The following is a 16,239-nucleotide window of genomic DNA, read 5'->3' on the forward strand; positions in this document are numbered from 1 at the left end:
CATGGTGGGTTTAAGGTGACACAAATGATCCAGACCTGCCACACAACGGAGGGCCACAACACATAGAACCAATAAAGCTATACAATCATCCATGCATATACCTTTGACCACTATTCGAGAAAGACCTGGCTGCTTGACTTGAAAAAACAACAACATAGTGTGCTGTTCTCCAGCTCCCGCTGGAGGCTGCTATTTATGATTTGGTGTCATTAAGGCTTTGAGGGAAACTATTTCTTATTGTTAGTAGAAGGATAGAATCCATCAATGAGTTGCCTTCATTTGTAGTTTTTTCTTCATCCTGGTAAACGTGCATGCATCTCTGTCACAGTGGAAGGATCTCAGTAGAGGTCTCACTCAGCGTGGAGCAGCTCGGTCGTGTCAGTGGGTAACAAATGTCCTCCTCACTGACCTCTAACCAGTGTGGAACACACTGCCTACTAGTGTCAGCCTCAAACTGATCAGAGGTCAGTGAAGAACAAGGAAAGTGCATCTCAGCTACGTGTGTGGTAAATCTGCAGGGCTTCCTGGAAAAGAGACCCTGGTCTTAATGGGACTCCCTGTCTAAATAAATGAGAAGTGGATTCTACAGTGGACAACTGCACCACATTGCCAATAGTGCAGAAATCCTAATGGCATACAATTATTACTCATATTTTATGGCTCTTCAAATCCACAGGAATGCATTTGGAAGTTATCAAATAGAATTGAAAACTTAACCAAATATGACAACTTAAAAACGTTCAAAATGCCATGTTGGATGAGTGTACAGTACACCCATCATTAAAGGCCCAATGCAGCCATTTTTATCTCAATATTAAATCATTTCTGGGTAACAATTAAGTTACTTACTGTGATTGTTTTAAATAAAAAATAAATAAAAAAAGGATTCTTAGCAACAGCAATTTCTAAAGCAATGATTTGGGAGTGGTCTGAGTGAGGAGGGAAAAACGGAAAACTAGCTGTTAAAGGAATTAAAGGAAAACTCCACCCAAGAACTATCTTGTGGTATTTGATTCATTGGTCCATTGTTGACATAATCCCAAACGTTTTGGTTGTCAGCACTCAAGTTGTCAAGATATGTAACTTTCAAATGACTGAAATGATCCCTGTAGGGTGCATTTTGCAGTTACATATCTGCATCAGATTTTGGTATTTTGAAAGTTACATATCTTAAAAACAGACTTGAAATTTCTGGTGTTTTCTTCAAACAGCTCCTACACTAAAAGAGCATTGTCATCATTTTCACACTTTCACAGTATCGTTCCAACCTCATAGCATGGAAACACTGTATATATAAAACACAGGAAAAGCACATGTTTGACTGCACTGGGCCTTTAAGCTATGCAGTCAGTCTAGACTTTTTACAAGCCCTCCAATGATATATAAGAGAGGATTAGATCATAATGACTCCATTTCATGAGATCTTGTCAACTGTGGTTAAATCATGAGATGATTAAAGGCCTATTCTTCACTTTGTTAATACCATTAGGGGCTGATATGTGTATGTTGGCAGAGGGATATCAAGCTGTATTCACCATTAGGTTTGTCAGAGGTGTATTTGGCGGAGGGATATCAAGCTGTATTCACCATTAGGTTTGTCAGAGGTGTATTTGGTGGAGGGATATCAAGCTGTATTCACCATTAGGTTTGTCAGAGGTGTATTTGGCGGAGGGATATCAAGCTGTATTCACCATTAGGTTTGTCAGAGGTGTATTTGGTGGAGGGATTGAATTGATTCTCCTGAGTTACAGTTCATATGAGGAAATCAGTCAATTGAAACAAGTTCATTAGGCCCTAATCTATGGATTTAACCTGACTGGAAATACAGATCTGTTGGTAAAAATAAAATGGGCCTCAGGATCTCGTCGCGGTATTTTTGTGCATTCAAATTGCCGTCGATAAAATGCAGACATGTTCATTGTCCATAGCTTATGACTGCTCGTACCATAACCCCACCACCACCATGGGGCACTCTGTTCACTACGTTGACATCAGCAAACCACTCGCCCACACGACGCCATACACGTGGTCTGTAGTTTTGAGGCTGGTTCGACGTACTGCTAAATTCTCGAAAACGACATTGGAGGCAGCTTATGGTAAAGAAGTTAGCATTCAATTCTCTGGCAACAGCTCTGGTGGACATTCCTGCAGTCAGCATGCCAATTGCAAGCCCCCTCATCGGTGGCATTGTTGTGTGACAAAACAAGACATTTTAGAGTGGCCTTTTATTGTCCCCAGTACAAGGCACCTGTGTAATGATCATGCTATTTAATTAGCTTCTTGATATGCCACACCTGTCAGATGGATGGATTTACTTGGCTAAGGATAAAATACTCACTAACAGGAATGAAAACTAATTTGTGCACAACATTTTTGTGCACAACAAATATTTCTACCGAGACGGAGCTTTTAAAGGGGTAGTGCGAGATGTTATCAATTAAGCCTGTTTTCTACTTACCCAGAGTCAGATCAACTCTTGGATATCCTTTTTATGTATCTGTATGTCAACTAGCATTAGCCCAATGACAGGAAGTGTATGGGAACAGCTAGCATTATAGCTGTTCCCATAGATGTCCAGTTGTTATGCTAACGCAAGTTAGCAATAGCTCAGGAAACTACATTCAACTTCCTTTAAACATTCTCCCTAAGGTGCCGTGGCACGCATCAGTTATATTTCAGATGGTGTCAACATCACATTTTTTATGCATTTTGGAGTAGAATGTCCTTTTAAAAAGGCACCAGAAGTGACATTCTCACACTTCTACAAAACAATATCTCCCCCACACACCCACTACCTTTGCCACCGCTGCTGAAGAAAAACCTAGGGGAACAGTGCAGTGTTCTACAGCATTCTACATGTGCTCTGTGAGGCTGGAAGGATGTTCTGTCACTACATTATACAACTTGTTAAGTTGTGAGAGGAAGATGTTACGTCATTCCATGACCTAGTTGTCACCCGCCTGAACCCATAGGCCTATGATGACGTCACTATAAGCTGACATGACTTTGTAGTGAAAGGATATGGGCCTACTGTGACTTGTTCTACTAAACTGTGTGAATTCAAATCCAAAATGAAGAATGGAAAACAGACAATGTCTTGGAGACTGGGTATGGATATCGGACCGATGTTTGGAGAAAAATCCTGCTATTATCTAATACACACCACACAGGGTTCTATTGCTTCTATGCTCTCTTTCTCACTTCCTCTTCCCTCACTCCCTCTCTCCAAACCTCTGGCCCCCTCCCTCCCTACGCTGCTGAATCTAGTTACCTACTCCTACTGTAACACATCTTTCTCTCTCTCTCTCTCTCTCTCTCTCTCTCTCCAAACCTCTAGCCCTCTCCCTCCCTCCCTCCCTCCCTCCCTCACTCCACCCCCCCCCCCCCTCTCTCTCTCTCTCTCTCTCTCTCTCTCTCTCCCTCTCTCCAACTCTCTGGGGCGTGTGGCAGTAATTCAGAACCACCGCTGTCCCACGGTCTAGTGCAGTGATCTGATTTGGTGCGATGGGGAGCATTCAGAATGCCATTTCCAGTCCGCAGCCCGGCAGTGCATTGTGGGTTAACATCAGCTCTAAAGCCATTGGTTCCCCTCCATCGCACCACCATGGGGCCATTCAAACCCAGTCACACTGGAGCAAGCAGAGGAGGGCAGAGGTAGCGGGGCCAAATCAGGACCAAAAGACTATGGAGGAGGATATTGGAGCTACTTTCCCATTACTCATAAGGGTGCTTTAGTATGGCTTGGTGACCAACCAAATGTGTACTGTATAATGCTGCTGTCTTGACTATGTACTGGATGAACAATGAGATTATTAATCTCACAGCAACAACCTGGATAAATAAATATGCTTTCAAAATGTGTGAAATTAACCGGTGCAGCTCAACATAGCCTATTACTGACTGAGTGGGCTGAAAACACTACAAAACGGTGTCCAAGGCCAAATCACGCCAGCTGAACAGCATGTAATCCTTAATTACCATGAGAGTGTGGTGCTAACTGTGTCTAATGAGCGACTTAATGAACTCAATTAAAGAAGATGTGAGTCTCAGGTGTAATTACTACAGCCGCAGTAACCTTGTTATCCATCCCCTTCCTTAGAGTGGCGGCTACCGCACCGTGCCACCGCAGAATACATCTGACTGACACTGGAGGGAAGGAGGCCTGGAGCACTGTGTTTTTCTATTTCACTGTGGCTCTCAATCATCCATTCAACATGATGAGAGATATGTTTGGTTAAGCCTCCTGTGTGTTTCTCTCTGTCTCCCTGTTTAAAAAAATTCTGCCCTCTTCCTATCTTTGTTTCTCTCCCCCTCTGGGTTTCTCTCTCTCTGTGTTTCTCTCTCTCTCTGTGTTTCTCTCTCTCTCAGTGTTTCTCTCTCTCTGTGTGATTCTCTCCCTCTATATGTTTCTCTCTCTGTGTGTTTATCTCCCTCTGAGTGTTTCTCTCCCTCTGAGTGTTTCTCTCCCTCTGTGTGTTTCTCTCCCTCTGTGTGTTTCTCTCTCTCTCTCTGTGTTTCTCTCCCTCTGTGTGTTTCTCTCCCACTGTGTGTTTCTCTCCCTCTGTGTGTTTCTCTCCCTCTGTGTGTTTCTCTGTTGTGTTGGTCTCAGTGTGTGTTCATTGTGTTTCCATCGAAGCTTCTCTAACGTCTGTGGTTGAGTGGAGTTGAAATGTGCACATTCGCCTTTTTGGAGAAAAGCTATTCTCTCTCTTCTTTTTCTTCGGGAAGGAGAATGCAGGAGGCTTAATGTGAGCTGACGGCTGTGGGCCATCGCGAGGTTGCCATGCTTTGATAATCTGGTTTCAGAGGAGAACAGAGAACATCTAAACAGAGTGAGGGGAAGATGAGCATGGCTAGAGAGGGGTGTAACAAGAACCTCTACCAGTCCAGTCCAATCCATCCCCCACCTCTGTCTTTAGATGAGCTAGGGTGTGTGTGTGTGTGTGTGTGTGTGTGTGTGTGTGTGTGTGTGTGTGTGTGTGTGTGTGTGTGTGCGTGTGCGTGTGCGTGTGCGTGTGTGTGTGTGTTTGTCTAGAACCACCCAGTCTGGAGAATACTCTCATTTGGTTCTGTTTAAACTGAGCTATTCAATTTGTTTAGCTTTTTAAAGTAGAGCTTTTCCACAAGAGTAAAGCACAGCCCACCCTGTCATCCAGAGTCAGACTGTATCCACTGAGGCCTATCTGACTGCTGTGATGAGGCCTAGTGAAAACAATGGAACTCTATCCTACTTCAAAGGGCACTAACAGTTAAGAGGCAGTCTAAACAGCATCTTGAGCATGTGGACGATTTGAAGCTTTAAAGCTGAATAGTATCTGTATTATATTAAAAATCATTTACTACAAATGTGCATGTTGTAGAGTTTAAAAATGATATTAATAATCCAGTACTGATACTCTCCCAAACTATGGAGGACAGAGCATCATTACTATCCTGTGGAGAGCCAATAGTGTTCTCATGTACTTTTTTCAGAGAGGGTTTGTACAGTAGCTCACTCCAGAAATACTGTAGCAGGTGTGAAATTGCTGAAAAGATGTTGTGCAGGGGCAAAATAATTATTACAAAAGGTTGTTTCAGTATTTCATTCTTAAAATCCTTTTCTGCAGTCAAATGACCAAATAGCCCTATATTGGCCTCATGGGTGGAATGTTATTCATATTTTTCATCATTTCATAATTAAGAAAATAAATAAAAAATGTACAGTGCCTTTGGAAAGGGTTCAGACCCCTTGACTTTTTCCACATGCAGCCTAAAATCCTCAGCAATCTAGACACAATACCCCATAATGACAACGTGAAAACAGGATTTTAAACTTTTGCAAATGTATAAAATAAAATAAAAACGTATTTATATAAGTATTCAGACCCTTTGCTATGAGACTAGAAATTGAGGATCAGGTGCATCCTGTTTCCATTGATCATCCTTGAGATGATTCTACAACTTGATTAGAATCCATCGGTGGTAAATTCAATTGAATAGACATGATTTGGAAAGGCACATACATGTCTATATAATGTCCCACAGTTGACAGTGCGTGTCAGAGCAAAAACCAAGCCATAAGGTCGAAGGAATTGTCCGTAGAGCTCCGAGACAGGATTGTGTCAAGTCACAGATCTAGGGAAGGGTACCGAAAAATGTCTGCAGCATTGAAGGTCCCCAAGAACACAGTGGCCTCCATCATTTTTAAATGGATGATGTTTGGAACCACCAAGACTCATCCTAGAGCCTGGCCAAACTGAGCAATCGGGGGAGAAAGGCCTTGATCAGGGAGGTGACCAAGAACCTGATGGTCACGCTGACAGTTCACTCTAGAGTCATTGTGGAGATGGGAGAATCTTCCAGAAGGACAACCATCTCTGCAGCACTCCACCAATCTGGCCATTATGGTATAGTGGCCAGATGGAAGCCACTCCTCAGTAAAAGGCACATGATAGCCCGCTTGGAGTTTGCCAAAAGGCACCTAAAGACTCTCAGACCATGAGAAACAAGATTCTCTGGTCTGATGAAACCAAGATGGAACTCTTTGGTCTGCTAATGCTAAGCGTGACGTCTGGAGGAAACCTGGCATCATCCCTACGGTGAAGCATGGTGGTGGCAGTATCATGCTGTGGGATGTTTTTCAGCAGCAGGGACTGGAAGACTAGTCAGCATCGAGGCAAAGATGAACGGAGCAAAGTACAGAGAGAACCTTGATGAACACCTGCTCCAGGGTGATCAGGACCTCAGACTGGGGTGAAAGTTCACCTTACAACCGGACAACCGTCCCTAAGCACACAGCCAAGACAACGCAGGAGTGGCTTCGGGACAAGTCTCTGAATGTCCTTGAGGGGTCCAGCCAGATCCCAGGTCTCTGGAGAGTCCTGAAAATAGCTGTGCAGCAACGCTCCCTGTCCAATCTGACAGAGCTTGAGAGGGTCTGCAGAGAAGAATGGGAGAAACTCCCCAAATACAGGTGTGCCAAGCTTGTAGCGTCATACACAAGAACACTTGATGTTGTAAACGTTGCCAAAGGTGCTTCAACAAAGTACAGAGTCAAGGATCTGAATACTTATGTAAATGTGATATTTCCGTGTTTTTTAAAACAGTTTTTGTTTCGTCATTACTGGGTATTTGGTGTAGATTGATGAGGGGGGGGGATACAAACATTTTGAACAAGGCTGTAACGTATCAAAGTGTGTATAAAGTCAAGGGGTCTGAATACTTTCCAAAGGCACTGTTTATAAAGTGTAATATTGGGATGCAAGCTCAAACTCTATATCTGACATATTACAGGTGTCTTCTTTTTGTAAGCCCATAACCATGTGTGTGAGGTGTATACTTTTGTTTCAAAGTCAATTTGTTTAAGACTACCAAGAAACACTCTGTGTGACCCTGGTTTAGCACGCAGTAAAATGTTTTAATAATGGCTATTGCTGCAGAGACGAGGTGAATTTTAGTACAGTACATTAGTAATGCTAGTAATTGCCCTTAATGGCTACAGTTTTTTTGGAGGGATGAGTGCACTAGTTCCATCCCTGTCTCGCTAATGTGCCGGCTATAATTAGTCTACTACTTTTACCAACATATTAAAAATCTCCCATACACAGGGTAAATGCACATTTACATTACCCATTTCATAAACATAGTTTAGTTTTAGTGTAATTAATGAAGCCACACATTTTCAGTCTCATTAGCTCAGTACAGACGACACATACCAGTGCATCGTGCGGCTCTTATAGAAACCAGATTCACCGTCGTCTTTTTATAGAGACCTGCCGCTAGGGGAAGACAATTATGCTATTCAAGTCATTAGCCACAAGCCCTCCAGGCACTAGTTTCAGACCACTGCTTTAAGACACACAAACATATCCACAACGAAGACACTCAGGAAACAAACACAAGGCACTTACATGCAATTGAGAACAGAGGAGAAAAAGAAACAAGAGCGGGGGAGAGACAGAGTGGACAGGGGGCTGAAACATGCAGATGATGGAGGCGGGGATCCAGACGACACAGAGACCCCAGTCACATGCAGTTCTGCCACATCAGGCCAGGCTGCTGTCGGCACGGATCACTCACTCCGACATGAACAGAGGCATGCTGGGAGCGATGCTGGGAGCGATGCTGGGAGCGATGCTGGGAGCGATGCTGGGAGCGATGCTGGGGCCTGGGGGTTCTTTGGAAGGCCAAACTGTCTGTCTGTGTCTTAATGTCTGACTATTGTGAGTATAAAAGGTAAATCATGTTTCTGTTTGAGTGAACGTAAGGTACTTTTCATGAAAACATTTTTTTACACCTATCTTCAGTTCTCGTTGGAATTGATTGCACATATTTGAAGTATTACTGTCCCAAGCTCTAAATATATCACATGAAGCGCTGCCAAATTTCTGTCTATAACAGAAACCCCAATCTCCGTAATGCACAAGGATTGAGAGAGCTAATTGCGAACAAACACTTTGCCAGCCTTCAATCTTGTTTTGGTTGTGTTTCCCTCTAAGGCAATCAGAGTTCCACATTAATTAGTGGCTGTGTTTGTCAGGGGAAGCGGAGGTACTCCAGGGACTGCAGCTGTTTGCCTTTCCACGTCCGCATGGAGCCTTTGCTGTGTCAGTGGGCCTTAAAAGAGTGTCTCTCCTCAGTCTCCCTACACGAGTGGAGGCTAGTGATTCTATCGGAGCTAGCTGTGTTAACGATGTTGGCGGGGCTCTGATAAAATAGGAGGCACTAATTAGTCTTTGCTTGTTGGGCTGTCAGTAAGTCATTGCCCATTCTTTCTGATCGCTCCCTCCAGAGGCCTGCTGGGGATTCATGGACTACATCTGTGGCTGTGTGAGCGGAGACGCACACACGCATGCGCACACGCCCCAGTGGAGGCTGGTGGGGTGAGTGAAAGGAGGATGGGCTCATTGTAATGGCTGGAATAGATTCAATTGATCGGTATCAAACACGTCACACAAATGGAAACCACATGTTTGACTCCGATCCATGAATTTCATTCCAGCCATTAAAACGAGCCCTTCCTTCTATAGCTCCACCCACCAGCTCCACTGACACACACACACACACACACACACACACACACACACACACACACACACACAAAGCAGTGAGGATGACAACAGTTTGTTTTTGCTGTGTTCTCATTCCAGGGGAGCATAACTCAAACATGTTGATCCTACAGCGCTCAGCTGGCCTGAACCGAGCAGTTCAGCGGTAGTTACAGTCTGCTCACATCAAATAGATCCATCCATAACCGCGCTTGTTAAAGATAACGCTATAATAGAATAATTAGTCCACAGAATATATGGCCATTGCTGTGGTCTGTCAGAGCCCTCCCCCTCGGACACATAATGGCCGCCCAGAGACACAGTCTCCTGTCTTCGGGCCGATATCCCTCACACTGCTGTGCAGTTAGCCAACTATAACAGGACGTGGGAGGGAAACCAGGGGACAATAATCACCACATAAGAGAGGAGACTGGGAGGGAAACTAGGGGACAATAATCACCACATAAGAGAGGAGACTGGGAGGGAAACCAGGGGATAATAATCACCACATAAGAGAGGAGACTGGGAGGGAAACCAGGGGATAATAATCACCACATAAGAGAGGAGACTGGGAGGGAAACCAGGGGATAATAATCACCACATAAGAGAGGAGACTGGGAGGGAAACCAGGGGACAATAATCACCACATAAGAGAGGAGACTGGGAGGGAAACCAGGGGATAATAATCACCGCATAAGAGAGGAGACTGGGTAGGGAAACCAGGGGACAATAATCACCACATAAGAGAGGAGACTGGGTAAGGAAACCAGGGGACAATAATCACCGCATAAGAGAGGAGACTGGGAGGGAAACCAGGGGACAATAATCACCACATAAGAGAGGAGACTGGGTAAGGAAACCAGGGGACAATAATCACCACATAAGAGAGGAGACTGGGGGGGAAACCAGGGGACAATAATCACCACATAAGAGAGGAGACTGGGAGGGAAACCAGGGGACAATAATCACCACATAAGAGAGGAGACCGGGAGGGAAACCAGGGGACAATAATCACCACATAAGAGAGGAGACTGGGAGGGAAACCAGGGGACAATAATCACCACATAAGAAAGGAGACTGGGAGGGAAACCAGGGGACAATAATCACCACATAAGAGAGGAGACTGGGTAGGGAAACCAGGGGACAATAATCACCACATAGGAGAGGAGACTGGGTAAGGAAACCAGGGGACAATAATCACTGCATAAGAGAGGAGACTGGGAGGGAAACCAGGGGACAATAATCACCACATAAGAGAGGAGACTGGGTAAGGAAACCAGGGGACAATAATCACCACATAAGAGAGGAGACTGGGGGGGAAACCAGGGGACAATAATCACCACATAAGAGAGGAGACTGGGAGGGAAACCAGGGGACAATAATCACCACATAAGAGAGGAGATTGGGAGGGAAACCAGGGGACAATAATCACCACATAAGAGAGGAGACTGGGTAAGGAAACCAGGGGACAGTAATCACCTCATAAGAGAGGAGACTGGGGGGGAAACCAGGGGACAATAATCACCACATAAGAGAGGAGACTGAGAGGGAAACCAGGGGACAATAATCACCACATAAGAGAGGAGACTGGGAGGGAAACCAGGGGACAATAATCACCACATAAGAGAGGAGACTGGGTAAGGAAACCAGGGGACAATAATCACCTCATAAGAGAGGAGACTGGGAGGGAAACCAGGGGACAATAATCACCACATAAGAGAGGAGACTGAGAGGGAAACAAGGGGACAATAATCACCTCATAAGAGAGGAGACTGGGGGGGAAACCAGGGGACAATAATCACCACATAAGAGAGGAGACTGGGTAAGGAAACCAGGGGACAATAATCAACACATAAGAGAGGAGACTGGGTAGGGACACTGGTGGACTTAATCAGAAGGACAGAAGAGACATCAGGGGGACCAGTAGGTTGGTCATAAAACTCCCAGCAGCCACCAGCGTCTGCAACGGCACTAAAACACACAGCAAACAGACTAGCATCACTGCTTATGGCAGCATCTGTGTACTAATAGGTTGAATCCTATACCTCCTGTTGTAAAATGAAGGCTTTTAAAGCTTCACGCCAGAGACAGGACAGATTGAATTGCACACCTGTAATCGTATTTGCTCTGTTCTGATCTAGTCTGGTTGTGACTTTGATGTTCTTTGAGGACTTGTCAAGTTGTTCTGGTTCTGGTTGTCTCGTAATAATGTTTAATTCAACCTAACCTCTTTGATCAGCATATAGTATCATAAATCTTTATCATTAACATGGTGCTATTAATAAATAGATCAGGAGTGATAATAAAAGGCACATTTTCCATAAGCGATGAAGAAACAGTTAGGGGTGGAAAATTCATTAGTGTTTCAGAGTTGAGATTAAAACTAAGAAGGTTATGAGGTACTAACTGTGGTACAGGATAAACACAGTGGGACAGACACACACTCTTGGCCAGGAGTGGTGGGTGGTATAAACAATCTAATCTGTGCAATTATCTCCACTGTTTATTTATGTCACTGCTGCTGATGCACATAAGATAATGCAACCTTGTGGGAAGGATATTCTGTAAGCTTATGTACTGACGTGACATCATTAGAATGCCACATTTCCGTCGGGCACATTTTGGACACCCATTCCAGCGCCCATACAGTGCAAGTCCACTAATGCACTAACGCAGGGTTGGACGAGCATTGTCTTTGTGGGTAGGAATTCTTAAGGTCAGCGGACACAGGTAGTTGAGCAAAGTGAGAATCGCAGATAGCCAGGCGGGAGAGAGAGAGGTGAGGAAAGGTGTGAGTACACTGAGTCAAATAGAGACTTTGGAGGAGGAGATTAGAACAGTAAAGCGAAAGGAGAAAGTAACAAAGTAAAGGAGGATAGGATAAAAGAGAAGAGGAGACAAGTGAGCTCCAACTCCAGTGTGTTTAGTTGGTCAGCTCTCTCACACCTGTCCAGCCTCTCGTTCTCCAGTAGGGCGTCTGCAGCTCTAGGGTGAAGTAGCTGTGTTTATCATACTCCTCACGGTCAAGTATTTTAATGGCTATGGTCTTCCTGCAGGGACACAAGACAACAAGGCAGCGGGGTTGGAACCATGCATGTTTAAACACACACACACACACACACACACTTGACCAGTCGTGGGAATGAGAGGCGGTGGTGACACAAGGTGGGCCACTGAACGTTCATTTCCGCCGAGGGCACACTGAGTGGCAGATGAGCACGCTGCGTGCTGTCATTGTATTTGTGTGTGTGTGTGTAATTGGAAGTCCTACTCTTTCCTGTGGTGATATGAATGCTCTCTACCTACAGTAGCATCCTCCTAGCCCTCTTGGTGCCTCCTGCTGGTGTGAATGTTCAGTGCAGGGCAATGCAGCGCCGTGCAGTGGACGCCAGGCCCAGGGTCAGAGGTCAGAGGTCAGGGTAGGAGATTCTGACCCCCCCACCTGTAACCCCCAGGACTATCTCCCCCACCTTTACTGTCATTGGTCTCCATCAGGCGAGGTTCTCCCATCTCCACGTAGAAGGTCTTGTTTTTCTCGTACTCCTCGTCGTCAATGATTCTGACCTTTATACATTTGCTAAAGGAAGAGAATAAGAGAAGAAGAGAGAAGGAAGAGACAGTGAGGAAATGACAGGTTGGAGTATAAAAGGAGGAAACAGAGAGAGACAGAACATAACACAGGCAGGCAGCAGGCAGCAGGCAACAGGCAACAGGCAACAGGCAGCAAGAAGCAGGTAGAGACAAACCACAATGAGTTCTGAAAGACAGCATGTGGAGAAGAGGATGGGTAGAAATCTGAGATGATTTTGAATATGTTTTGACCAATGATGGAAAAATCTCACTCCATCACAAACACATATCACGCTCAAACCAAGCAATCACATTCTGAAACCACTTCATCACTCTGCCAGATCTCTTATTACACTTGATGATGATAGCAACTATTTGGATTTCCGGCACATACACATCCTTTGAAGTGGTCCGTCAGGTATTGACTATTCATAAGTAGATCTGAGTGTGTTTAAGGTCCAGCCCAGGGTGGGGTCTGACAAACTGATCCTAGAACTGCTAAGCTGGCACTCTGACTGGCCCAATGCATAATGACTCCTCATCACCCACGGCAACATGTTTTTTTTTTTTCACCTTTATTTCACCAGGTAGGCCAGTTGAGAACAAGTTCTCATTTACAACTGCGACCTGGCCAAGATAAAGCAAAGCAGTTTGACAAAAACAACAACAACAGAGTTACACATGGGATAAACCATCGTACAGTCAATAACACAATATAAAAATATATTTAGTGTTTGCAAATGTAACAAGATTAGGGAGGTAAGGCAATAAATAGGCCGTAGTGGAGAAATAATTACAATTTAGCATTAACACTGGAGTGATAGATGTGCAGATGATGATGTGCAAGTAGGGATACTGGGGTGCAAAAGAGCCAAAATAAATAACAATATGGGGATGAGGTAGTTGGGTGGGCTATTTACAGATGGGCTGTGTACAGGTGCAGTGATCGGTAAGCTGCTCTGACAGCTGATGCTTAAAGTTAGTGAGGGAGATATAAGTCTCCAGCTTCAGTGATTTTTGCAATTCGTTCCAGTCATTGGCAACAGAGAACTGGAGGGTAAGGCGGCCAAAGGGGGTGTTGGCTTTGGGGATACTCTATGCAAAACACTTCCCCTCAAAAGAGTTCACACTGTATATCGTTCCATAGATATGCTAACACCACGACCACACCACTCACAGGCCCATACTGTAACTTAAGTCAGGACAAGAGCAAATACCATTCATTTATCTGCAAAAACACAGAACCATACATTAAGTTGCATTATCTATTTGATTGGTGCAACTGCACCCATAGTCACCCTGTCTTTCAAAGAGATCTTGCAGTGTATGTTTTTATTAACATCCAAAATCCCGATCATAGGGATAGTTGTCTCCCTTCAACTCCCTGTATTGTTGCCTGTGTAGGCTGGGTGGGAACCGACCATAAGACTCTGTGTTGTTTACTGTGAGAAAAACAGCCCTGTTGTGCTGGTCTGACCCCATAGCGTTGCACTCACCACTTTTAATGCAGCATATTCTTTAAATGTAAAATAGTCCTTATTATTCATTTGGTGTGTGAGTGTGTGTGCCTCTGGGTCTTTGTGTGTGAGTTTGTGTGTGTGTGTACGTGTACATGTGTGTCCTGTGTGAGCATATTAATGTTGAGGCTGAAATGCTGAATGTAAAACCACTTTTAATTGTATCTGTTTTCCTCCCCCCCTCTCTCTCTGTCTCCTTCCCTCACTCTCTCTCTGCCTCCTTCCGTCACTCTCTCTCTGTCTCCTTCCCTCTCTCTCTCTCTCTCTCTCTCTCTGTCTCCTTCCTCTCTCTCTCTGTCTCCTTCCCCCCCTCTCTCTCTGCCTCCTTCCCTCACTCTCTCTCTCTGTATCCTTCCCTCACTCTCTCTTTGTCTCATTCCCTCACTCTCTCTCTCTGCCTCCTTCCCTCACTCTCTCTCTGTCTCCTTCCCTCACTCTCTCTCTGTCTCCTTCCCTCCCTCTCTCTCTGTCTCATTCCCCCTCTCTCTCTCTGTCTCCCCCCTCTCTCTGTCTGTCCCCCCCCCCCCTCTCTCTGTCTCCTTCCCTCACTCTCTCTCTGTCTCCTGCCTTCTCTCTCTCTGTCTCCTTCCCTCACTCTCTCTCTGTCTCCTTCCCTCACTCTCTCTCTGTCTCCTTCCCTCACTCTCTCTCTCTCTCCATGATAATAGTGATGCCCATGGAGGGATGCTACGTTCTGATGAATTGGAAACAGTGAAACAGTGAACCAGTGTGTTCTGATAAATAATTCCGAAAATATATCACTGCCACTTGAGCTGCCCATCTTCATCAAACTCCCTCTCTGACCCCCTCCTCTCAATATGCAATGGCAGTCCCATTGATCCCCTCTCCGCTGCCTAAAATCCCTCACTCTGTTTCCCTCTGCAAGGCCCTAAATTCTCCTCATCCTCTACAAAACCCCTCCTTGCTAGACATTTCCTCCAACATCCAGGCATCCAGATCACCCAGCTCACCTCTATCTCATTTGTAGCAGCACTAAGTGACCCCTCTCTCACCTCAAACATCTAACTAATTCCTCTCCTTAACAATACCCACAGAACACACCACTGCCACCTCTTGTAACGGGAGACAACAGATTACATTTCACATTGAATCCAAGGAGCCAGAATAACACTGTTGATCTCTTGATGAATCAAAGGCTTGAGTAAGTCCCAGTGTTGGTTTTGGCAGGGGTCTTGGACAGAGACAATAGGCTGTTATCAGGAAGGGCAGTCGCTATTGGTTACAGATTTGGACCAGAGCCTAATCTCTTCCTATTGGTCCAGGAGTGACAAGTGGTGATATCCCAGTGGGCAAAAATTGGTTAAATCAATGTTGTTTCCACATCATTTAAACCAAATAATTAAATGTGATGACGTTGAATCAATGTGGAAATCTGATTGGATTTGCAAAAAGTCATCAACATAAGGGAATTTAGTATTTTTTTCACACTCTCACTCACTCACTCACTCACTCACTCACTCACTCACACTCACTCACTCCCTCACTCACACACACTCTCACTCACTCACTCACTCACACTCTCACTCACTCACTCACACTCACTCACTCACTCACTCACTCACTCTCTCACTCACTCACTCACTCACATACACTCACTCACTCACTCACTCACACTCACTCTCTCACACTCACTCACACTCTCACTCACTCACTCACACTCTCACTCATTCACTCACTCACACTCACTCACTCACTCACGCACTCACAAACATGCACACACAGAAACAGCGATTTAAAAAAAAAGTAATTCATGTTTACACTGTACATCTGAAAAGCTGTGAAATCACACTGGCTGTGTGTATGTGTTCTCTGTTCATGTTGAGAAGGTTGTGAGACCTCCGGCCCCATAGGCTAATCAAAACACCAGATGTCCTTGCAGTTTGATTGGCCCCACACTGGGACTACAGTACAGTCAGCCTGGAATCACAAAGTGCCTGGCATGGGAGACCTTCAGAAAATGACTCTGCCCTCACCCTCACAATTTCACAGGCATTACACTTATTTTCCAATCCTCCACTCAGAGAAGAGTGGTCATTGCTGTACACACCAGGCCCATATAGTCAGGGTGTAGAAGCAGCTGTATGAAATGCCCATGGAGAAAGGCA

The 16,239-nt window shown here is 44.9% G+C and overlaps 1 protein-coding gene across 2 annotated transcripts in view; it reads right to left on the minus strand.

Annotated features, from left to right (window-relative positions):
* Positions 1-16,239, minus strand: part of LOC110502600 (sodium/calcium exchanger 1) — a 203,080-nt gene that overhangs the window by 24,516 nt on the left and 162,325 nt on the right. The window contains exon 3 of one of the 2 annotated variants that reach the window (XM_021580769.2): positions 11,973-12,076. In XM_021580769.2, the coding sequence (XP_021436444.1) occupies positions 11,973-12,076 (104 nt within the window). Of the gene's footprint in view, positions 1-11,972; positions 12,077-12,496; positions 12,604-16,239 lie in introns of both variants that reach the window. The other variant, XM_021580767.2, reaches the window with a different exon arrangement.

Source organism: Oncorhynchus mykiss, chromosome 23, assembly GCF_013265735.2.
Source record: "Oncorhynchus mykiss isolate Arlee chromosome 23, USDA_OmykA_1.1, whole genome shotgun sequence".
NCBI lineage: Eukaryota > Metazoa > Chordata > Actinopteri > Salmoniformes > Salmonidae > Oncorhynchus > Oncorhynchus mykiss.